This window comes from Rana temporaria, chromosome 6 (genome assembly GCF_905171775.1).
Source record: "Rana temporaria chromosome 6, aRanTem1.1, whole genome shotgun sequence".
Taxonomy (NCBI): domain Eukaryota; kingdom Metazoa; phylum Chordata; class Amphibia; order Anura; family Ranidae; genus Rana; species Rana temporaria.
In genome coordinates this window covers 159,084,722-159,111,306 of record NC_053494.1, presented here as the reverse complement: position 1 = coordinate 159,111,306, position 26,585 = coordinate 159,084,722, and the positions used below count along the sequence as shown (strand labels likewise).

The window sequence follows — 26,585 nt, the reverse complement described above, 5'->3', positions numbered from 1 at the left end:
AGCTCAGGGCCCCACCCCACAGACAGGAGGTCTGTGCTGGGAGTCAGGTGACTCCCAACCTCTCTGAGAGAAGTCAGAGACTGGAGAAAGCGAGGTTTGAGCTTGGCTCCAGGAAACTGTTTTGTTCTGAGGAACAGAAATTGCGCAGCAAGACGCTGACAGACGAAGCTAGGTGTGTGCTTACCGTTGGGAAATGGGTAGTTCTGAGGAGCAGAACTTGGGCCTAAGTTAAAGGCCTGAAAAAGCTGGATGGCAAGTGTGTGAAAGCCAGGGGGCTAAACTGTTGAATTTGTCAAGATACAGGAATGGTGGAACCCCCTGCGAGGGCTACTATTGTATTTGTGAACTTTCGTGCTTTTTAAATAAAAGTGGGCTACCAGGCCCTTAAAAACTCAGTTCTGGACTGGCGTACTCACTGGAAAACGCATCTATCACTGGAGTCTAATAACCCCAATCTTACAATATGTAATAGAAAGCAGAGTTTCACAAGTGCCTCTCAGCAGTGGACAGAACTGTGAATTTCCTCACTTGGGACTCTTAACTGTTTAGAACAGTTCAAGTGATCTACAGGATGTCGAAAGCTGGCTTACGTTCAGGAGAAAGCCCTTATGGTTCCAAGTCATACTGTATGTCACAAAAAAAGCAAAAAGCAAATGTACCCGATACTCAGGGCTGCTGGTGTGTTCTATCATGGCAAAACATTGGGAGTCCTGAAGCCTCAGTACTAAAACAATGGATACTGTCAGTATACCTAACATATTATCTATGTTTTTTGGAAGTTAGATTTATGAAAGATCTTTATGCAAGTCAAATATGGGTTATTTTTCTATTAGTTTTTACACACATATGGCGTGAAAGAGGCCCTACTGTCAGGAGGTTCCCTGTACATTTGCTATCACATGGTCATATATGATCAATCTTTTTAACGTGGATGATTTAAAGTGGAGGTTCACCCTATAAAAAAATTCTAACACTAGATCCAGCCCAGTTCTGCATATAAAAGGACACTGACACTGATGAATTCCACGGCTAAACGCTATCTACGGAAAAAAAAAAAAAAAAGGTCAGTGTCATTTTATATGCAGAACTGGGCTGGATCTAGTGTTAGAAATTTTTTATAGGGTGAACCTCCACTTTAATGAAAACATAATTATAATATTCCTATCTATACAGTGGATTTGTAAGCTCTGATAAATAATTTTATCTTCAGCCCATAACTGCCTGTAGAATGAACTATAAACTGTAACACTGATACAAAGCTACGGTGACTTAGCTTTAGGTTGTCTCTTCAGATATCTGTTAAATGTTACTTTCTTGATGTATTGTTTAAAGGTTAATCCATCCAAAAGTTGCGCTCTGTAACAATTTTGGAATGATTCTTGGGGAATGAGTCACACACTGCCATCTTGAGTCTCGCAGGGACTCCAGGGACAAAATCTCTTCTTTTACATTTCCCATGGTGGCTGTTCCTCCTACTCAATTTTTTATGAGGTCAAATTAATGCTAATTCGGTTACAAAAAGTAAAATGCTTCTACCCCTTCTTCTGTTTGTTCCTCCTAGTTATATCATTTGTAGTGTTACCAGATTAAGGGGGACATTTATTAGGCAGCAGTACGACATTCTTGTGGTCATACCTAAGTTTTAAAAAACAGAAAAAATACTCTTGGCACATTTATAAAGCACAGAGAAGTGCTTAGTAGAGATGTGCACAATGGAAAAGTTTGTATTGTTTTGTTTTGGATTCAATCATTTTGTTTCATCATATTCGTTATGTTAGAAGTCTTGGTTTTCGGAATTCGTTTTTGAACATTTGGATTTGTTGCCTATATTCTGATAATCAATTTGTATTTCAGAAGCTATTTCGGTAGGTTGACTATGTTAGTTTTAGACTAGGTTCACATTGCTGTGGGTTAGAAATCATGCAAGTTCAGCTGAACTTGCACAATTTCAACCTGGTAATGCAGTCCGAGTTTGGTGAGGATTTTACTGACATATGTGCGGGTTCCTGTGCAGGAACAACTACTTTTGGGAATCTGTGCAGAGCCGCAGAGTCGGCGTTACACCAATTCGGACGGTGCTATTTCCGGCAATAGCCGCCGATTTGGCATGCAATTTGACATGTCAAATCACATGCCTAATCGGAACAATGCGAACCTAGGCTTATTGTGTTATTTCCGTACTTTGGGAGATTAGTTATGCACACTGTTTGGATTGGATGGACGTGGATCCATCAGAATCTCCAAATCATAACTGGACGATTTTGGATTAAAGTGATTGTAAAGTCTCGTTTAAAATTTACATTCTTTTTTATAATTACCTACACTGTGCATTTGGTTTTGCAGAGAGCAGCCCGGATCCCCCCCCCCACTCGGGTCCCTCTTTACTGTGCTTGGCCCCTCCCTCCTATCGAGTGCCCCCACAGCCAGCAGCTTCCTATGGGGCACTGGAGCCAAGTCACAGCTCTGTGTGTCCATTCAGACAGGAAGCCCCGACCTCTCTCTCCCCTGATTGACTGACTGGCAGCCGCGGGAGGCAATGGCACCGCTGCTGTGTCTCAGCCAATCAGGAGGAGTGTCCTGGCTTATACATTCGTGGAGATCACTGGAAACAGATAAGGCTCAGGGAATGTTTAGGGAGTACTGGGTAGGCTGCTACACACAGAAGGTTTTTTATCTTAATACATAGAATGCATTAAGATAAAAAAACCTTTACAACTCTTTTAATTTGTTATAATTCAGAGATTCTGATGGATCCACCTCCATACAACCCAAACACATTAAGTAGGAATCAGCATCTTATTTTTATTTTATACCTTAATGTATTTATTGAAATATGTTTCCATTTTGTATGAAGTGCGATGTTTATAACAATAGCAACATAAAAACTAAATGGATCTGAATCAGTTTGGACTATCCGTTATGTTGTTGCGTTACTGCGGATTAGAATTAAACAAATTAATTTGTTGTTTCATTATAATTTATTATTTATTACCTCTGCGTTTTTATTTTTTGCGCTATAAACTAAAAAAGAGCGACAATTTTAGAAAAATATATATATTTTGCTATTATAAATATCCCCAAATGTTTTTTTTTTAAAAAAAAATTATATTCTTCTACATATATTTGGTAAAAAAATAGCAATAAGCGTATATTGATTGGTTTGCGCAAAACTATGGGAAAGATTTTTGGCATTTTTATCATTTTTTTTTACTAGTAATGGCGGTGATCTGCGATTTTTAGCGGTACTGCGACAATGCGATGGACAGATCAGAGACTTTTGACACTTTTTTGGAACCATTGGCATTTATGCAGCGATCAGTGCTATAAAAATGCACTTATTACTGTGTAAATGTCACTGGCAGGGAAGGGGTTAACACTAAGGGACAATCAAGGGGTTAAAAATGTGTTCCCTCTGCATGTTCTAACTGTGTGGGGATGTGAGTGACTAGGAAAGAACCCCTATTGTTTTTCCTACTTCGTAGGAAGAAACAATAGGGCTCCTCTTCTCTGACGGCACAGGGATTTTACCCACAAATCTCTGTGCTGGCGCTTGTGCACGCGATCGTGCATGGCCGGCGGCGATCGTGCCTGCCGGCCACGCGCATTGGGTCCCTTGCCGTGCGCCCTCTGGTGGCCGAAAATGGGTAGGACGTACCGGTATGGGATTTCGCCCACCAGTGCCATTGTGCCGCAGTATATCTGTGTGACATGGTCGGCAACTGGTTAAGCAATCCTTCCAAATTATTTTTCCCTAAGGCAAAAGGCTATCATTCATCATAACATAAAAAATGGTTTGTCGCTAGCTGCATTTTATAATATAATACCATGTTGTATTATCCAAAATGTTCCCAAACATTCCAGTGACAGCCTATTAAGGAAAGGTCAGACTGGTGTTTTTAAATTTACTGAGAGTGACACAGTCTGTCATAAGTAATATTATGTAAATGAAAGAAAATCTGCAGTAGGCATTTCATAATCACAGAGTTTCATAGTACAATGAGCACAACAAGTATTTTGCTGGAGGTAAAGCTTCCCTAAAATTTTACATGTCATATAGTATCATATAACAAGTCACAGCGATGTTTTAATACTAAGCTCTTTTTGTACCAATGGGTTTAACCACAAAAAAAAAATACTGTATCTTAGCATATAATGTGAAATATCAAAATGGTGTGTGTCAATTTTGTTCCATTTAGATGGGATCACAGATGTCTGTGGAATCTTTTGCCTGCCAGAGGGGCCTACGGCAATGTACGTTCTGCAGTGGTAAATGGGTAATATCTGTTAAAATGTATTTAAAGGTTTGTCATTGTGCTGGTATGGATGTTTTCACTTTAGGATTTCGCCAGATCAGGGAGCAGGGAAGCTGATTTTAATAGCTGATAAGAAAACTGCACAAGAAAATGGAAGAGCTGGATCAAACCTGCAGGGAGATGCATTGCTGGGCTGGCACACCCATGTTTTCTGTTTGTACATAAAAGTCACTAATACATTAAGGGCATAAAACACTTGGGACCATGCAGGGTCCCTTCAGCAGGGCAACGGTTTGATCACATGTCTCAAGGAAGGCACTCTACAAAATGTCATTGGAGTTTTCATTTAAGAACCCACCATTAAAACGCATAAGTCAACGTTTTCTAATCTCAAAATCTAGTTTTGCAGTTTTATAAACAGGAGAAACTGGTTGAAATAAACACCGGGAGTGTCGGCGTGGGCCTGGAGAATTGGAGGATCGGTTTATATTGCTGTATGTGCGTGTCATTAGGGATATTCACCCTTTCTATGTTTCCAGCTTGCCATTATCATCAAAGAAAAAGTAAAAGAAAATCCCAAATTTTTAGTTGACATCTGAACAGTAAGGGAAACCTTCCAATGGGGATATTCGTTCTGGTGACCCCCCTAAACCCCTGTTTTGATTATGTGACAGGAAATGAGGAGAAAATTTCCCTATGGGGCACAGATGGCAAAAAAAGTGACAGGAGTTATACTCCCCCTACTCTATCCAAAATGAAAAGCAAGTTTTGCCTTTAGTTGCACTTTAATGATACCGTTAATCTAGAATGGGCTTGAATGCATGGCAAAAACAAAAAAAGTCCCAAAGTATTTTTGTAACCAATGCATTGTAATGCATGGCATTTTCCCATGGCTATCTCCTGTTTCCCTGGAAATAAAATGTGAGCCCTGATTGGTCAGTATAGGCAAAACTTTTTTCTTTGTATCGTTTTTTCGAACCAGTGGTCAGCTCTCTTGTAATAGCAACCGAGCAGCTAACTAGCCGCTCGATTGCTATTACATGCAGCGGGAGGGGACATCCCCCCTCCCGCTGCTCTCTCCGGCTCTCCCATCCCATCGGGAGACCCAAGCACCAAGCAACAAGCCAAGCAAAGCTGGAATCAGCTCTGATTGGCTGTTTGTAAGGCCTCATATACACTGCAGCTGATGAATGGACGTTTAGGAGAAGTTGTGTGTTTTTTTCAGCAGCATCTGAACTCTCCTCTATGTTATCTTATCTGTACATGTACACTGAGTTGTTTATAGGCACTTAGAGGTATTTTCATTTTTTTGAAAGCAGATAAATCATGTTCAGAACTGTAGTTTACTGACATCCCAAACGCCAAATGCTTGCACCTGCTTGTAAACTCATGTAAAAGCTGTAACCTGAGTTTAGGCACGTTTTCATCTATAAGCATTTTTAAAGAGGAACATGTAGGCAGGGCCAAAACTGGGGGGAGGGCAGGGGGGAACCTGCCCCGGGTGATGCATCTAGGGGGTGCTGCCAGGGGTGCTGCCCCCACCTGCACTGGGAACTGCTGCTCTAAGGGTGTCACTGCCTTGCCACCCGATCAAGTGTAATGGACAGGCAGCACCCGCTCCATAGTTTTTCAAATGGGTGGGAGAATGGATGGACAGCCGCACTCCAAAAAGTCTTGTTGAAAAAAGACGTGCTCTTTATTGTAAAAAGGAAAAAATGCACAGCACACAACAGCATACAGTGGGATGGACAGCTGACGCGTTTCGCATTAACAACTAAGCATTAGTTGTTAATGCGAAACGCGTCAGCTGTCCATCCCACTGTATGCTGTTGTGTGCTGTGCATTTTTTCCTTTTTACAATAAAGAGCACGTCTTTTTTCAACAAGACTTTTTGGAGTGCGGCTGTCCATCCATTCTCCCACCTGCCTAATTCTATGCATTGCCAGCACCCGTGTGATTCCTGAGTGGACATTGATTATCTGCCTGTGCTCACCTGGAGCGGCGGTCTCCCTACCTATAGTTTTTCAAATACTGGAGAATCAAATAGGAGGGAGACTGCACAGGTGCGCTAGCACTAAATCACTCTGCTCCTCCCACCCGCGCTATAGAAAGACATTCCAGAGTGACGCTTCGGCTACTGTTGCTATGTCGCTAAGCAACAGTAGATGCAGCATTTCTCTGGAATTATTTTCTATAGGACAGCTGGGCAGGAGGAGCGGAGTGTTTTAGTGCTTGTGCGCCTGAATGGTCTCCCTTCTATTTGATTCTCCACTATTTGGCAAACTATACAGCGGGCGCTGCCTGTCCATTACACTTGAACCGGTGGCAATGACACCCTAGAGCAGAGGCACCCAGCGGAGTGCTGTAAGGACTCCCCCCCTGTCCAGTGCCCAACAGCCTATGTCTTTGCATGAGGCATCCCAGAGAAGCTAAGGCTTCAAAGAAGGCCCTGGACTAGGAGGGGGGTGTAGAGGAGGCCCTGGACTGGGGGGGTGTGGAGGAGGCCCTGGGCTGGAGGGGTTCAGAGAAGGCCCTGGAATAGGAGGGTGCAGTGAAGGCCCTGGGCTGGGGGGTATGCAGAGGAGGGCCTGGACAAGGGGGTGCAGAGGAGGTGCTGAAGTGTGGGGGGTGCAGAGGAGGCCCTGGACTAGAAGGGGCATACATAGGAGGCCCTGGACTTGGGGGTGCAGAGGAGGCCCTTGACTAGGAGGGGAGTACACCAGAGGCCCTGCACTGGGGGGTGTAGAAGAGGCCCTGGACTTGAAAACTGGGGTTATGGTGGTAAAGAGCCTGGATTAAGACAGCAGGGTGCAGATGAGGCTTTGATCTTGGGGTGGGCTGTAGAGGAGGCCTTGGACTAGGAGAGGAGTGCAGAGGAGGCCATGGACTAGGGGGTTTGGTGCAGAGGAGGCCATGACTAGGAAATTGTGGTTTGTGTGGCAAAGGCCCCTGGATAGGGAGGTATAAGGAAGATGCTGGACTAGGTGAGTGGGTGCCTGGAGGTCCCAGATTAGGAGAGGAGGTATCTGAAAGCCCTGGACTAGAGCAGCAGGTGTCTGGAAGCCCTGGAATATGAAAGAGGGATTGTGGAGGCCCTATGGACTGGGAAAGAGGGTGCCTGAAAAAACTTCCAGCTTCAGGGAGAAAGAGCCTGGATTCAAAGCCTAGGCTGAAGAAGAGCCTGCCTGGACCCTGGAGGGTGAGTTTACAACATAAATAGGGACATTTATCAATTGTCACAAGTAATGTCAAACAGGAGCAGAGAGACAGGTTGTGCGATTTATTAAAAGAGAAGTACAGCCAATGCCTATTTGGTTGTACTTCTGTTGGTCCCATCAGAGCAGATTTTTTGCCTGTGACCCATTTTCTGCTGGGGAAAGATCGCAACCATATGGTTGGGTCCGTTCACATGCTTGGACTGGCACCCAGCTCAGCCTTTTCTAGCTATTTTCTCAGGGAGCTCTGAGAACTGAGAGATCAGCAATGTTTGATTACTCGGTTCTCAGCCTTAGAGCCGCGGGGGACAGATGCAGCATCTACCTAGGTAAGTATGATTCATAAATAAAATTCCCATAATTCTCTTTTAATTAACTGACATCTCCTTTTTCCTGCTATCTGGCTCACAGGACAATTAGGCCTCATTCACATGGGGCATATGCATCCATGCCCAGTGTGATGGCCTTGTACTGTGTGGGGATGTATGGTGTTCTGTGAATCTCTGTGCAGGCAGTCCAGTCTAAGTCAATTGAGACGCAGAAGCTGCATGGACATAGTTGAATGTCAAAACTTGACATGTAGACAAGAAGGGATGCATGTATCCAAACGCACAGTGTCTGCATTCGGATCTGTGCACCCACTTTTATAGGTGAAGCTCTCTGGTGGATGCAGCAAAAAGTGGCTCAACATACAGGACCTGTCTCAGCGCCTGTCTGAATCAGCCCATATGGGAATTTATCAAAACTAGAGCAGACAGAATTTGGAACAGCTATGCATGGCAACCGATCAGCTCACAGCTTTCACTTTTAAAGCTGAACATGCTGAAGATAGAAGCTGATTGGTTGCCATACGCAGCTGCTCCAGATTGTGACTGCACCAGTTTTGTAAATTCCCCTCACTGTGTTTTACATTTCTTACTGCTGACTACTGCATTCTAAGTATAGCAAATTCTTTGTTAAAGCGTTTGTAAAGGCACAAGATTTTTAATCTTAATGAATTCTATGGCATGAAGATAGAAAAACCTTCTGTGTGCAGCAGCCCCCCCAGCCCCACCTAACATATACTGAGCCCCCTCTCAATCCAGCAATGTCCATGAGAGTCTTGGATGTCTGAGGACTTGCAGTCCTGAATGGTTTTTGGCCACAGCGGGAGCCATTGGGGCCAGGGGTGCCAGCGAGGGACCTGAGAAGAGGAGGATCCAAGCTGCTCTGTGCAAAACCACTACACAGAGCAGGTAAGTATAAAATGTTTATTATTTAGAGAAAAAACAAGATTTTTATATCACTTTAACCTCCCTGGCGGTATGATTATTTCAGAAAAAAAGGTGCTGAAAGCGGTACCATTATTTGCAAGGAAATTTGGCGTTTTCTACTGTAGGCCTGTAATTCTTAGGAATAACTCGCTTTAATCTGTCCAAACAAGAGTCTAGTCGCGGGTATGACATTTTTTTAAAAACAAAATTATAAATTATAATATAATAAATAATAATATAATTATAATAAAAATTATTCAATAATGTAATCAACTCAATATCACTGAAATTTGCTCAGTTGCAGAATTGTCGCTGTCATTACTTTTATTTTTTATGACGAATTTCCCCACAAATCGCTATCGCACAATTCTGCAAGTGATTATAATTTATTATCGCTGTTTTCTAGCTGCTCTAAAACCATTTTTGACATAAAGGGACACTTTTGGTTGCTATGGACAATCTACAGTTTGCAGGCAGAAAGAACAGTTTTTATTATATAAAAGTACATGTAGGGACAAGGGGGGTGTGTATTTTTTACATACATTACTGTAATCTATAAGATTACAGTATACTGTATGTAAGGTGTTTGTTTACCTTTTTGAATTTGGCGCCGTTCTCCGCCCCAGTGCGTCGTAACGTCGCAGGGAACGGAGATCGGCAGCACACAGAGGCACTGTGTGAATCGAGCGAGGACCCGCTCGCTCACACAGCGCGGTGACATCGCTGGATCCAGGGACAAGGTAAGTAAACCAAGCCTGTGGATTCTGCGAGGCGAGCCCGAGTCTGACTCGGGGTTACCGATCGCAGCAGAAAAATGTAACCCCAAGTCAGACTCGGGAATACCGCCAGGGGGGTTAAGGTTAGCTGTGTGTAGTAAAGGATATGCAATAGAACAGTTTTATTTTAATAAAATTAGTGTACTGAGGTTTGAACTGTCTACATACTCGCTTGTGGCACAGTCATTAAAGAAAATGGCCCTTCAAGCCCCTTCCACTGTTTATGCAATCTGACCACACCCGCAGTTTTGGCGTGGCCAGTTTTGCCACATACCATTTTTCTTGAGGGGGGGGGTGCAAAGACAGAGAGACACAGACAGAGAAAGAGCGTGAGAGACAGACACAGACAGACACAAAGACAGACACGCACAGAAAGAGAGAGAGACAGACACAGAGAGAGAGAGAGACGGACATGCAAATGTTAGATTATGGGCAGTAATTCTAGAAACTCCTCTGTAAATCTAAAGTGGTAACCTGTAAAGGATTTTAAAGTGTCACCTATGGATAGTAAAATGTACACCTTTTGTCGCTATTGAATGAGCTTTTGAAATTTTAATGCGTGACATGTTTGGTATTTATTTATTTGGTGTCAAATCTTTTTTTATATTTTACAAAATTGGGTTATGTATTGTGTTTTTTTTTTCCATTAATATGCAAAGAAAAGTGTATTTTTCTCCCCCCAAAAAAATTATTTGATAAACCACTGTGCAATACCGTTTGACATAAAAAATTCCAAACCCCACCAATTTATTCTCTAGGGCACCTGCTTTTAAAAAAATATATAATGTTTGTGAATTCTAGCAAACAATACTGATTGTTACATGTGAAAAAAAAGTGCCAAAAAAGGCCCGGAGGTGTAAAACCAGATTCATAAACAAAGCATGCACTGGGTGAGTGCTTCAAACTTACAGAAATTATCACATAGACGTATGTATGTATGTCAGCATAAAAATATATCTAAAGCCTTTCTTTTTATTTTTAATATAGTAGGTAATAGACATGTGCATTCGTTTTCGTCCGAATGCATTTTCGTCCGAATTTCAGGTATTTTCGTTATCGTTTTAACAAACGATAATGAAAGCACAGAAAACCGAAAGATCCGACATAAACAAATGCTTTATTTTCGTTTTCGTTGCGATCGAATGTGCCTAACCTTAACTCTATTAGTCCAATATTATTCTACATAAAGAGAAAAGATTCGACAGAGAGAAAAGATTCGACATAGAGAGACATGAAGATTCGACATAGAGAGACATGAAGAGTCAAATATTGTTTTAAAGATTCTGTCGAATCTTCTTTTTTTTTTTTTTCTTAGAACATTCGACAGACACCATAAGCCTTCAATGACAGATTCGACATAGAGAGACATGAAAATTCGACATAGAGAGACATGAAGAGTTGAATAAGCCTTCAATGACAGATTCAAGCTTAATTTGGATTTTCGGACGAATGCATTTTTTTAACGGAAAACAAAATAAATAAAAATGAATTTCGGGTGTAACAAAATAAATGTATTTTTCGGACGAAAACGAAATTACGAAACAAAATATTTCAGTGTGCACATGTCTAGTAGGTATTAGTTAAAACCCCTGTCTGTATCCCAGTGGGGAAAATTTCCCTCGCTTTCTGTCCTATATACAGGCGGTCCCTGGGTTACGAACAAGTTAGGGACTGTAGGTTTGCTTTTACGCCAATTTTGTTTGTAAGTAGGAACAGTACATTTCTAAGTGTAACTCCAGCCTGTGCAGTGATGTGGAATGTTCCGGGTACTTCTGCACATGCAGTCATGTTATTTGGGGCTCTTGTGGCCATGCAGTACTGCAGTGTGGTATGTGTCTGGCGCTGCAAGATGGTTGCTCGGCAATATCCGGGATCAGTGTGGAGCGCAAGCGTCCGGCAGTGACACCACGCTGTCACCACCTCCATTCGTAAGTAGAAGTCATTTCGTAACTCGGGTGTTTGTAACTCAGAGACTGCCTGTACTCAACAGGAAGTGAGATTGAGGCTGCATTTACACCTAAGCGTAGGCGATTTGCGGCGTTTTTTACCGCGATTTGCCACGACAAATTGCAGCGTTTTTTACCGCGAGGGTCCGGGACTTGTTTGAAATTCAGGCGTTCCACGTTCGTTCCGCATTCGGCGTTTTGCGTTGGAGATGTGAACCATCTCCATAGAGAATAATGTTATTTTTCCCCTCTAGCGTCTTTGAGCGTTGCGCTTTAGGCGACAAAACGCTCAGGTGTGAATGCAGCCTAAATCTCTTTAAAGTGAGGGAAATCCCCTCTTAGACAGTTGTCACTGGAACAAGTGTTCCCATTGGAGAATGTTACCTCTATTCATTCCCCCTTGTGACAACTCAAAATTTTACATTTTGGCCCACTTGTGTACACAGACAGCAATAAAAACATAACAGGGGTTCTAATCCTTGTTTATTCTATCTAAAAAAAAAAAAAAAGTTTGCATACATTACATTACATTTCTGCATGTTTGTATTGTACTCTCAATTGTTTGATACAGTTTAAATATATTTAACAAAAAATCGGTAAATATAATAGAAATGTATTGATATCGATTTCAAAATTTCAGTGCGCAATTTTCAGGTAAATGCATTCATAATGAACATTTATATACTCGGTTGTATAATTTTTCATAGTGATTTCAACCTCTATAACAATAATTTACATTCGATAGAAAATAGAAACTGAAAACAATGACTAACACCCAGTTTTACTGAAGAAAATGAATCCAACAAAACTGATATAGATTTTTGACCTTTATTAAATACAATGCCAAGTCAAGCTAAATGTGGCTCACTGTGCAAAAAAAGGTTTAAAACGGATACAACTAAAAACAAATTAAAAAAATATATACCGGTATATGTTTTACAAATATGGTAAAATCAGGGAAACCAAAAATGTTACAGAAAAGCCTGGAAATTATGAAAACACACGGAACAGCAAGTGGTGAATAAAATTGCAGCAATTACAATAAAAAGTTATATAGGTAAGATGCAGCACTTCCTCACCTTTATGGGAAACTATTCCTCCCACTGACATCAACAATGGGACCCAATTCCTGCTACTGACATCAACAATGATGTACTATGGGGTTCTATATCTTTCACTGGCACCAATGATGGGGTACTATTCCTCCCACTGACCCCAATGATGGGTTGCTATTCCTCCCACTGACCCCAATGATGGGGTGATATTCCTCCCACTGATACCAATGACATGGGGTGCCATTATTCCCACTGACCCCAATGATGGGGCGCTGTTCCCCCCACTGACCCCAATGATGGGACGCTGTTCCTTCCACTGACCCCAATGATGGTTTGCTATTCCTCCCACTGACACCAATGATGTGGCGCTGTTCCTCCCACTGACCCCAATGATGGGACGCTGTTCCTCGGACTGACCCCAATGATGGTGTGCTATTCCTCCCACTGACACCAATGATGGGGTGCTGTTCCTCCAACTGACCCCAATGATGGGACGCTGTTCCTCCCACTGATGGGGCGCTGTTCCTCCCACTGAACGCACGGACAGGGTGCTGTTCCTCCCACTGACGAGACGCTGTTCCTCCAGCTGACTGGGTAACGTTCCTCCTACTGACACAAATGTTGGGGCACTATCCCCCCCCCCCCCCACAATACCAAAGAATAATTATTTACTCCCACTGACACCAGGACCGTTTCTACCCTGACTAATCAGTCCGACCCCACCTAACATCTGAAGGACAGTAAACTGACCCTTTGTTTGGAAACCCCTGATATAGGAAGTCACTTATTCCACACTTATTGAATGCAGCCAAAGAGCTTATCCTAAAATTCTGGCAATCGCAAGAGGTTCCATCAGTAAGAGAAGGGTTTAGGAGAGAATAATATATCAGTAAAATGGAAGAATTTTATTATTCAAGTAAAGATAAGATGGGAAAATTCTCAGAAATATGGGATGTATAGTTCAAGTTTAAAAAAACTAGAAGATTTGCAGCTCTTATGACATAATACAAATGGTAAAGAAGTGAAGATAAGTTAGGAGCAGTAGGTGGTGAATGAGGAGGCTTAGAGAAGAAGTGAGCCTGTTACACAGATGGAGCAGTGTGTTTATAGAATGTATGTAAGAAACAAGGAGTTGGAGGAATAATTAATCTCCCCTTTTTTTGGAATTGGGGTAGGGAGATGTTAGGATAACTGTGGAAGAAATGTAACTTGTTGAGATGATATGATGTACTGTATATGGGGAGATATTGAGCAATCCAGTGGGGTATGTAATTGTAAAAAAGGCTTAAAATCCCCGCAGTAGGGAGTGATAGAACATTTCTGTGTTCTACCACCTCTTGTGGTTGCTTCATTACATATAGAGATCTACCCTTCCATGGGTAACAACTGCTAGGTCCTGAGAAGCTGTCATAATATTCCTCTGGCAGATCAAACCCTGTGACCGAAACATTTGGTCAAAGTTGCAGAAGCACTGTGACATCATATATAGACTGTATAAAACTTAGTTCATACAGTCAAACATTAAGAGTCAGAGTAGTAGAAACGTATTTATTCTAATAAAATATATGAGATATTTATCATTAATGCATTTTATTTAGGTTCAGAATCTTTGTAGCAATATTTATGAGTCACATATATTGGGAATAATTCAAACAGCCAACATATGTTTCTACAAAGGCGGAAGAAACAGTGACTCATACTGTAGAAGTAATGTATCTACAGAATGGCTGATAATAGTTAAAATGAAAGGAAAGCATGCTATAAAGCAGTGGGAAGCATGCTATTAGTTTAATTTACACTGCATTTTCTATTAATGTAATAAATGGTATATAACATAAAAATGTACATTAGTAATTTTGTTGAAGCAGATTTTATTTAATGGAAAGTATTTTTATTTATAATAATTGCCGAAATGTATCTAGCAAAGCCATGCCATACAGACCTGAGTATACACATGTCTTATGCCTCGTACACACGACACAACATGAGAGCTTTTGGCCCGGAAAACAGGAAAACTGCTGAAAAAAAAAAGAGAACCAGCTCTCATTTTTCCTGCTGGGATTCCCGGCGGTCTTTTTCCTGGCAGTTTTACTATGTGAAAAACTGCAATGGATCATACACACAGCCGGGTTTCCTGACCAAAGCTCCATCACAGTTTTCCTGTCGGGAAAACCTCTCGTGTGTAGGGGGAAAAACTTACCAAGCAGGTTTTCAAATAGGGATTCCCAGCTGGCTTTTTACCGCCAGGAATCCCATACGCGTGTACTAGGCATTAGGAGTAAAACCCATGTTCACAAGAAGAGAACAAAAAAAAATGAGTGCACTTATTAAGAAATGGGTCCAGCACACCAGAACAGCACAAACCACTGATTTGAAATGTCATCATTTGGTTTGTGAAAAACTAGGCATCCATAGAGGTGGTGATAGGGTGGGGAATATGTATATAGTTTCGATCATCATCTATGGTCAGGGTTCACTTTGACTACCACTGGTTGCCCAATTAACCCGACAGCAGGGGATAAGGTGACCAAAATGCTATGCTATACACAAAAGTACATTCTCACCATAAACTGTCCAAAAAGTTCAACCACTGAGTGGTGCACAACCAAGTAATAAATTGAAGACTGTTTGGGAGAACATTATTATTGTTTTTTTCAATTCAGAAACAGGACAGACTCCATAATATAATTAAAAGTGCAAGAATTTCACTATAATCTTAATGTACCAAAATAATGCAAAGTAAAAATTAATAGTCTGGCTACCACATATCCCCCCCAAAAAATTAACGTGTATTTCCATCGAATGAGGGATGGTTGGAAGTAGGGATGTCCCGATACCGATACTAGTATCGGTATCGAGTACTTGTATTTGGCTGAAATGCTCCGATGCTTCACCCGATACCTGGGCAGTCAGGTATCAAGTGATGGGGGGAGTTACAAGTCTTCTCTGTGCTGTCTTCTCCCCCCGTGCTGTCTTCTCCCTCTCCGTGCCACTCTCCCCCCATGCTGTCTTGTCCCCCTCTGTGCCGCTTTCTCCCCCCGAGCTGTCTTGTCACCCATGCTGTCTTGTCCCCCTCCGTGCCCCTCTCCCCCCATGCTGTCTTGTCCCCCGTGCTGTCTTGTCTCCCTCCGTGCCGCTCTCCCCCACGCTGTTTTGTCCCCCCGTGCAGTCTTGTCCCCCGTGCTGTCTTGTCCCCCTCCGTGCCGCTCTCCCCCCATGCTCTCTTGTCTCCATCCTTGCCGAACTCCCCCGTGCTGTCTTGTCCCCCGTGCTGTCTTGTCCCCCCCGTGCTGTCTTGTCCCCCCCGTGCTGTCTTGTCCCCCTCCGTGAGGCTCTCCCCCCGTGCTGTCTTCTCCTCCCCGTGCTGTCTTGTCCCCCTCCGTGCCGCTCTCCCCTGTGCTGTCTTGTCCCCCTCCGTGCCGCTCTCCCCCCATGCTGTCTTGTCCCTCTCCATGCCGCTCTCCCCCTGTGCTGTCTTGTCCCCCTCCGTGCCGCTCTCCCCCATGCTGTCTTGTCCCCCTCCGTGCCGCTCTCCCCCTATGCTGTCTTGTCCCCCTCTGTGCCGCTCTCCCCCGTGCCGTCTTATCCCCCCCTCCATGCCGCTCTCTCCCCTATATTTGTCAGGATGGAGAGCGGAGGTAGGAGCCGCTAAACCCGGCTCCTACCTTTTCCAAATGGACAGAGCCAGAGTCCCTGCCCCCACCTAACAACAATACTTTTATTTTCTCCATCAGCTCATACCCCACTGTTATAACCTTTTGTATCTTTTGACCCTCCCTCTTTGATTGTAAGCTCTAATGACCAGGGCCCTCTGATTCCTACTGTACTAAATTGTATTGTAACTGTACTGTCTGTCCTTATGTTGTAAAGTGCTGCATAAACTGTTGACACTATATAAATCCTGTATCATAATAATAATATTCTCCAGCCTTTGTAACAGTGACAAAAGTAATTATAACACCCAGGATATGACAGTAATTGCAATAACCCCAGTAGTGGTGCACTGACTTCAATAATCATCAATATTGGGGTCAGTAACCCCAATATTATGCCACACATTGGTAGTCAACAATTTGCTAAATAACCCCCTCCCCCCATTCCTAGTCAGTGGCATTGCTGTGTCCCCCCCTCCATTCACTGGTGGTCAGTGTTTACAGAGCAACTGACTCAGTCACAGGACCCAATTGAACTGTATCTCCACATTGCCACCTTCCTGCCTCCACGCATGCTCTTCTCTACCACTGGCACAACATGCAATTTACTGACATTACAAACTAAATGTGGGAGCAAGGCTTGACAAATGCTGGGACCAGCAGGCACCAGGAATGTGCCAAAATTTAACCATTTGACATGCAGAGCTTTGGTGCTTTCTGCTAAAGCTAAAGCTTGCCCATCCTGTCCTACCGCTCCACATTCCTACTGAGTCGGCCCATCAGTGATGGGCCAATAGGAACGTGTGGAACATTACAGCAATTTTTTTAGCCTTTAGCCTTGTGTGAGCCTCTGAACATTTACCCACAGACAGGCGAAAGTCCCACTCAATGGGTAGCCTGACTCATGGGTTATTTTGCACGCAGGGTTGTTCAGATACAGCACCAAAATCAAGGCAAGACAGCTCACTGACTTATTGATGTGCCCTAAACTGATTGTCAAGGTTTTCAAAGGTGGTTGTATTGGGCTTTAAAGTGTCAAAATATGTTTCATTAGTCCAAAAAGTCTTCTAGCATGCTGAAAATCCTGTGTTGCTCACAGATTGTGTTTATGTCGAGGTGTGTTAAAGAGCCAAAAAACTCAAGTAAAATAATGTTCCTTTTATAAAACAGGATGCATCCACAGATCTTCACTAGTGTTGAGCAGAATATGCCATATTCGATTTCGCGATATATCTCGAATATATATTCGAATATTCGAGATATATTCGCTAAATTCGAATATTCGTGATATTTTATCGAAATTAAATGATTGCGATTTTTCGCTATTGCGAATGCGAAAATAATTGCGATTTTTTGATAACTGCGGTAGGAGCACTCTGATTGGCTCAGAATATTCGTGATATTTTATCGAAATATCGCAACATGCGAATGCGATATTTATTGCGCAATTTCGAGAAATGCTGGAGGAGCGCTCTGATTGGCTCAGAATATTCGTGATATTTTATCGAAATATCGCAACATGCGAATGCGATATTTATTGTGCAATTTCGAGAAATGCTGGAGGAGCGCTCTGATTGGCTCAGAATATTCGTGATATTTTATCGAAATATCGCAACATGCGAATGCGATATTTACTGCGCAATTTCGACAAATGCTGTAGGAGCACTCTGATTGGCTCAGAATATTCGTGATATTTTACAATACAAAATAATTGCGAATATTCGGCAAATGCGGAAGGAGCACTCTGATTGGCTCAGAATATTCTTGATATTTTACAATACAAAATAATTGCGAATATTCGGCAAATGCGGAAGGAGCACTCTGATTGGCTCAGAATATTCTTGATATTTTACAATACAAAATAATTGCGAATATTCGGCAAATGCAGAAGGAGCACTCTGATTGGCTCAGAATATTCTTGATATTTTACAATAGAAAATAAAGTGTTTTGCATTGGTGGTGATTCTTTACTCTATCCATCTGTCACAGCCGTTTGTCAATCAAACACCTTGAAGATTGAACACGTTCATGCTGCATGCTTTGGACTTTTTTTCACTTCACATATCAAAGACATTTTTATGAAAGATTATTTTTCTATTATTGGGACTATATTTCTTTATATATTTGTTTCACTGTGTATTTCACAAGTTATTTGCGCTTGCTTATTTTATAATTTGCCCACATGTCTTGTCACTAGACATATTTTTTATTCTTGTAGAGCGACTCCATTTTCTGTCTTGTATTAAATTATGTTGTATAACATTTTTGAGTTGCTGCTGTATTCTCCCCTTTTTTTAAGGTATGCGCAATTTTTTCCTTCTTACAAAAAAAAATAATATCAAACATACAAATATTCATAACAGAAACATACACAAAGCCCCCCCCTTTTGCATCAGAGACAATCAGAGTTCTCCTACCACAGTTATCGAAAATTCGCAATCATTTTCGCATTCGCAATAGCGAAAAATCGCAATAGCGAAAAATCGCAATTTTTTTTTTTTCAATTTGGCAACATAAAAGGATCGCCTCAGCTTAGCTACTCGGCCCAGGGTCTCTAATCATACCAGCAATGCTTTTAGACGTCGATAGGATGTGATCTTTTTTAAAAATCAAATTGAAAAAATGCGAATATTCGGAATTGCGAATATTCACCGCGAAATTCGAAATATATCGCGAATACTCGAATATGCCATATTCGAGCCGAATATTCGCAATACGAATATTCGTGAGCAACACTAATCTTCACTTGCATAGCAAATCCAAAAACAATTAGGAGATTAAAAACCAATTCCGGATGCGCAGCTGGCCACACAAACTTGCAGGTATGATTTTAATGTCTCAGCTCACTACACTAAAATAAGCAATGAACTCCTTGATTTTTATTTGGTATATAAATAACATCTGTTTTTAGAAAGCAATGCACACACAGCATTTCAGTAGAGGAGTTTTCTGTTCCATTTAGCCCACCTAACCATGATCTTAACCACTTCAGCTCCCAAACCTGAGCAGAGCAATTTGTACATTTCAACTATAGACCATTATTTTGGCAATACTTTTGTCATTACTTATAATACTGAAGTAGGATATATTTTTTAGGGACAAACAAGCCTTTTTTTGGGCAATATTGTCTTAGTATACTGTCTCAATGTTATTTGTATATACCAAATACTACAGTCAGCGCTGTACTTTTGGTAACATTGGCTCTTACATGGAAGAGATAATTTGTCTGTCTCTCTTTTCTGAATGAAAAGGATTAGCTGCACACCGACGTGATTGAAGTCCGTTTATTGTATGTTCCATAAAAATGACATGACATACACCACAAGTGCAAAAGCCAAAACAAAGGTGTATGCGTTTCACACAGCTACACTCTGCTTACTCATCACCTTGAGGTGTACCACTGACATTCCTTAAATAGGCCCCCCTGTTGTCAATAGCCCTTATGCGGATACCAGCATTTAAGCAGATCTACTACCTCAAATTGAAAAAATACTCCAGAAGAAACTCCAGTCCACATCAATACAGATTACAGAGCGCTCAACAAGAGAAACAAGGAAGCTAAGCCAGAGAAGTGAGGAATTAGAGGACAGGATGGATGATGTTTCTACCTCCATTACAACATATGTCAAAGAACTTGAGCGGTTGAGAGATGAAAATGATACCTTACACTACATACTAGAAGATCTGGAAAACAATTAATTTATTCCAGAGACATTAATTGATCTGCAATTCACTTTTATGACTCTAATACAAGAACACCTTAAATCCAGATTGAACACATTTAGGTAGATTCACAAAGGGTTAGGCCGGCTTATCAGTAGATCAGTAGAATCTACGCCGGCGTTTGTTTAAGTGTATTCTCAAACAGAGATACACTTAAACAAAGCTAAGATAGGCCGGCTTGTGCCGTTCTATCTTAGCTTGCAATATTTCTGGTGGCCGCTAGATGGCGCTTCCATTGCGGCCCGCGTAGATTATGTAAATTAGGGGATACGCCGATTCACGAACGTACGCCAGGCCTACACCGTCGCATTACGTAGTTTCCATAAGGGATAGGCCGCCTAAAGTTATTCCACCTATGAGGTGGAATAACAATGTTAAGTATGGCCGCCGTTCCCGTCGCGAGGTTCAAATTTTTTACGTCGTTTGCGCAAGTCGTCCGCGAATCGGGATTTTAGTAGTTTACGTACACGTCAAAATCAATAGGCCCGTACAGCGTACTTAGCCGCAATGCGCACTGGGAAATGTAGTCGCCCGGGGCATGCGCAGTGTCAAAAAACTTCAAAAAACGTAAGGTCAAGTCTCATTTCCATACAACACGCCCCCCTCCAAGCAATTTGAATTAGGCGCGCTTACGCCCGCTCGTTTTTAGGCTACACTGCCGTAGATTAGCAGGTAAGTAGATTGTAAATCACTACTAGCCTAACTAATTTACGGCGGTGTAGCCTAAACAGGCTAGGCTAGGCCGCCCTAAAGTTAGGCAAATGTGTGTGAATCTACCTATTTGTATTTGAGAGAATTCACAGAGAATCTGTGGCAAGGCTTAAAAATTGCTGTTTATAGATGCTCTGTATCCATTTATCATTTTCCCTCCACTTCACAATTATGTGCCACTTTGTGTTGGTCTATCACAAAAAAAAAAAAAAAAAAAATGTATTTATGTCTTTGGTTGTAACATGACAAAATATGTAAACATTCAAGGGGTATAAATAATTTTTCAAAGTCCCCTTCCACTGGCATATGATACCCACCAGGCTGGCTCGAGCATGCTTGATCAACCCTCTAACCTGCTTTTGCGGCTGCTTGGACCCAGGCTCATATTTCCATATTTGGTTGTCCTGTCTGGTGGCACACGCATTCTGGACCCAAGTTGATGATATTTTGCATAAGCTTTTGCAAAAATCAATACCCTTGCTGCCACAAAAAGCCCTCCTCAATTTATGACCTATGGAGGAACATGCTCTGATGGCACACGTCCTGAGCAGAGGATTGCGTGTCACAGATAGCTAAAGTTCACTACCCTATGCAATGGGTTCTGATTAATGAAAGATTTCATTAAGCATGCAATGCATTAAAAAGGGAATTACCTCCAGAGATAAAATGATAATTCTTCCGCTCTACAAGACTCTGGTCCGGCTGTACCTGGAGTATGCTGTCCAGTTCAGGGCACTAGTCCTCAGGAAGGATGTACTCAAAATGGAGAGAGTGCAAAAAAGGGCAACAAAGCTAATAAAGGATCTGGAGGATATTAGTTATGAGAAAAGGTTGCAAGCACTGAACTTCTCTCTGGAGAGGGGATATGATTTTTCAATTTACAAATACCATACTGGTGACCCCACAATAGGGATAAAACTTTTTCGCGGAAGGGAGTTTAACAAGACACGTGCCCACTCACTAAAATTAGAAGAAAAGAGGTTTAACCTTAAACTACTTTGAGGGTTCTTTACTGTAAGAGCGGCAAGGATGTGGAATTCCCTTCCACAGGCAGTGGTCTCAGTGGGGGGCATCAATGGTTTCAATAAACTATAAGATAAGAACCTGAACGACCACAACATACAGGGATATACAAGGTAATACTGACATATAATCACACACATAGGTTGGACTTGATGGACTTGTGTCTTTTTTCAACCTCACCTACTATGTAATTATGTAACTATTTACAGTTAAAGCTGGCCGTAGATGGATCGAATCTCAGCTGGTTCAGCAGGACATCTTTGGGCAGACTGGTTGTACTAAAGTTGGTCCATTGATTAACTTCAGTACAAACAACCTGTCAGATTTTTTTCATTCAATCCCATTAGCAGCTATAGCTGTCAGCAGTGATCCTTGTATTCTGCTGGCAGGGAAGGCTCCTCACTGGCAGAACACAATAGTGCTGTAGAATGTAATGGAAAAGAAAGGAAATTGCCTTATTCCCCCATCAACACAGTCAGTGTTGATGGGGGAATAATGCCACGTACACACAATCGGTTCGTCTGATGAAAACGGACCGTTTTCATCAGACGAACCGATCGTGTGTGGGCCGCATCGTTTTTTTTCCCATCGTGAAAAAACGTAGAACCTGTTTTACAATTATCTGATGATTAAAAAACCGATAGAAAAAAACGACCGTCTGTGGGGAAATCCATCGGTTAAAAATCAACGCATGCTCAGAATCAAGTCGACGCATGCTCGGTAGCATTGAACTTCATTTTTCTCAGCATGTCATTGTATTTTACGTCAGCGCGTTCTGACACAATCGGGTTTTTAACTGATGGTGTGTAGGCAAGACTGATCAAAGTCAGCTTCATCGGATATCTGATGAAAAAATCCATCAGACTGTTTTCATCGGATGAACCGATCGTGTGTACAGGGCATAAGGCAATTTTCTTTCTTTTCATCCATGGTGGAAAGAAAAAAAAAATGCATAATCTATGGGCTGCCCAATCGACAAGGCATCATGATGAAATCAGGTGGATCTAGGGCCCCTGGATTTACCACTGTCTTTGGGGAACTTTTGACCGCCACGTTCTTGAACTCTAAGGCCGGGTACACACGGACAAACATGTATGGTGAAAGCGGTCCGTCGGACCGTTTCCACCATACATGTCTGCCAGAGGGCTTCTGTACGATGGTTGTACACACCATCGTACAGAAGTCCGCGCGTAAACAATACGCGGGGCGTGTCCGCGGTGTCGCCGCGTCGATGACGCGGTGTCGCCGCGACAATGACGCGGCGACGTGGGCGGCCCGCCTTTAAAATGCTTCCACGCATGCGTCGAAGTCATTCGACGCATGCGAGGGACGGCGGGCGCCTGGACATGTACGGTAGGTCTGTACTGACGACCGTACATGTCCGAGCGGGCTGAATTCCAGCGGACTGTTTTAAAACAAGTCCAGGAATATTTGTCTGCTGGGAAAAGGCCCGGCGGGCAAATGTTTGCTGGAATTCGGCCCGCTCGCGCCCACACACGACCAAACATGTCTGCTGAAACTGGCCTGCGGGCCAGTTTCAGCAGACATGTTTGCTCGTGAGTATGGGGCCTAAGTCGCAGGATCAATTTGAATGGAGCACTTCTAACTGTCTCTATCCCTTTCCCCCTTCTCCCCTACGTATTTCTTTTTCTACCACATCTGTTTATTTCTACCCTTCTGTTGTTTTCTAAGTACCTCTTAGTAACTTTGAACACTTCATTACAAGGACTAGGCCCATGTCCCTGGCATCAGATTAACATTACAGTCATAAACTATTCCTGTATATAATTTCATTGTGAATTTCCATTTGTTTGACAGTTCACGATTCTGTCAAGCCTTTTTGTAACTTCACATTTGTAATTGCACACTTCAGAGCTTCTCGCTGTAATTCTCGCTTTATGTGAATTTTTCTGAAGTGCTAAGCTGTAGTTGTTCATTTATATAGAAAAACAATAAAAATATTGAATAGAAAGAAAATATTATCTACATCTCTGCCATTATGAACTATAGAAACATTTTCATTCGGGTGAGATTTTTGCTATTTTCATTATCTTTTTGTAGCCAAAGCCCAACTGTGTAGAAACCATTTCCTTATCGTACATTCAGTCTTAATTGTTATTGATGAAAATCTGCTTGCTTAAGTCAAACAGTATTTCTCTACTGTTTCATTATTTTGATACAGTACATCATTATTTATTATTACTGAAATTAATCTTCCCGATTTGCTTTTCATGCCTTGACACATAAAATAGCACATAACAGTTCCCACTACACATTTTGCAGTGTCATGAAATTTGTCGGATCAGTTTAAAAAAATGCAGTTTTGTAAGTGACTTAAAACCTATCCCTATTAAACTGAAAGCACTGTGAATTTTATTTAATCTCAAAAACATAAAAATTTCTTCTAAAATGTAGTATACAACACATTTCTAGAAATACCTTTCAGTCTGACTGCACACGAAACAAGCGGATAAATATTTTATAAGTCTTTTACAGCTTTGCAGTGGAAATCAATGAGAATTCACATTTTGTGTAACATCATGAAAAACAAAGATATGAACTAGTCTTCAGAAACAAAATGTGTTTATAACATGGGGATAAGGGATGAACAGAGTAATAAAGAAGGTATCTATGTGTATTGTGATATTAGTTTTACAGAATGTATATTTCTCAGTAGAGTACATGCAAGGGGCTGTGAATAAAAGCTTTATCATCTATAACGGTGCCATGATTGTATTTATAAAAAAATCCCCAATTTATAATAGGCAAAATAATGAAACTGCATTAATACAAACACTGACAAGTTACTTCAAATATTCCTACAGATGTTTTTTTTAAATAAAATAATGGAAAGGTTGTCATCATTCTACTTTTGATGACTGTCAAAAGCCTCTCTATTTGATTGGCTGATAGTCAAAATAAAGTAAAGATCTTTATCCCATTAGAATAAAAAGATAAGGAGTAGCGCGACACCAAAAAAGGGTTAGGGGTGGAAAACTGAACATATTTATTCAGTCATTGTGGGCAAGATCATCTCCCACCTTAATGTACATACATTTTCCTTTATCTATGTTTCACCTTTATGTAAGGTGCATTTTGGGTGGATTGGGGCACCTCGCAAGATTTGGCACCCTCTTAAGGTTGCAAGTGGTAACAAGCTCTGACCATGCAGTAGAGTTCTAGTGCAGAAGGCAGAAAATGGGGAGGGGAGGTGGACACGTCACAAACACAGTTAATGTTTTTTTTTTTTATAATAAATACCACATTAATTTGTTTATTTTTAATACCTCTCTGGTGCTCACCTTAAAGTGCTCTTAAAGTGTTACTAACCCTTGAGCATGCATTCACAATATATGGTCTTCCACAGTACACAGAACATGGAAATGCAATTGTTTTAGTAAATATAAACTGCTAAATACCTTTTTTCATCAGCAGCTAGAGCAGTCTTGTGACTTCTATCAGTGTCTGGGTAAAGCTTGTAGGAGGAGTTTTTTTTCCCTGATAGACCTATAGGACTGAAGGACTTCTGACCCTCTGTCTGGACAGTGCTGATTGGCCCTGTGCTGATCACATACACCCTCCCAAGAAAAAAAAACTCTTTAGCAATAAACACCAAACTGAGCATGTGCAGCTTGTCCCCAAAGGCTCTGTTCTATCAGGAAATGGACTGGAGTCAGTGGAAGAAGAGGAGGATCAGAGAGACAGGATCACATAGCCTGTATACACAATGTGGAGGATTAACCCCTAAGGTTCCACAGTGAGTGTAACAAGCATGCTTTACTGCATATACAGACAGATTTTACTGTTGTGGGTTTAGTAACACTTGAATTTTTTTTTAAACATTCCTATGTGGGGCTCTATTCCTGGGTGTCTGTCTATGTGAACGAAAGCGTTATCAGAGAAGGGATACTTAAGTAGACACAAGAGTAGGGAGACCAGGCCATAAAAACAGGCCATAAAAACCTCCATCACAGCATAGTAAGGGCATTGTAGTAATGCCCTAATACATGTCATTTAATACAGTTTATTATAGAAATGTACCTGCTCTCTGCATCAGCACTGCATTTGGGGGACAGCAGCTCAAAAGATTTGGTAAATTTCACCACCTAGAATAATAAAAAACAGTCACATACTGGTGGCACAATCCTTTTCATATAAATTATACTGTGACATGCATTCAAATAATAATGTTCCAGTAAATTACTGTTAATCAATGTTACTTTATTATTAATTAAGAAGTGTAATCAATACAGAAAAATCAATATTGTTTAATACGCAGAAAAAGATGGGTTAACTCATTGTGCAGGACTTGTTTATATGGATAAGCTTATCTAGAACAAAGTGTTGTTAGTGCTGGCTGTTTTTTAGGCAGAACTATCTCAGAAGAGAAAGGAGCCAAAGGATCAATAGGTAAAAGCATTTATTACAACAAATAATTAACTTTTACTCATCGCATTGAACATATTAGTCAAGTTGAAAAGTTTTCAGTTAATCAAAAGTGATAGACAAAGCCAGCCTACTAAGGAGCTATAATTTTTATTCTGACATTTATCTTCTATACTTTGCTTCTACATTACCTTAAATCCACAGCTGCCAGCTTGAGAGGATGAAAAGGCAGGCTGCACAGAGTCATGAAACAAGAAGATGTGGTGCTTTATACAGTATTGTGAAAGTCCTGCTAAATTGAGATACACTGGATTATACAGTTTAAAATAGGATTTTTATACTTACCATAAAATGTATTCCTTACAAATACCCTATATTCTTTCACATCATTAATGACAAAGGATTCAGAAACAACTGGGACATCCAAAGCAGGCCCACATAACAAAATAACGATACTAGGGGCAACCTGCAGCTCAGCGTGCTGCCTGAAAGACCTTATACCTAAACCAGGTAAAACCTGAAAATCTGTGAAACAATTGCCTGATGCTAAAAGACCCAAAAGGCACTCGCAGACCTAGTGGAATGAACTTT

At 41.5% G+C, this 26,585-nt stretch overlaps 1 protein-coding gene across 1 annotated transcript in view; it reads right to left on the bottom strand.

Annotated features, from left to right (window-relative positions):
- Positions 1-26,585, bottom strand: part of PDE11A (phosphodiesterase 11A) — a 721,237-nt gene that overhangs the window by 360,700 nt on the left and 333,952 nt on the right. Inside the window, exon 5 of the mRNA XM_040357670.1 lies at positions 25,650-25,714. Within this exon, the coding sequence (XP_040213604.1) occupies positions 25,650-25,714 (65 nt within the window). The remainder of the gene's footprint in view (positions 1-25,649; positions 25,715-26,585) is intronic.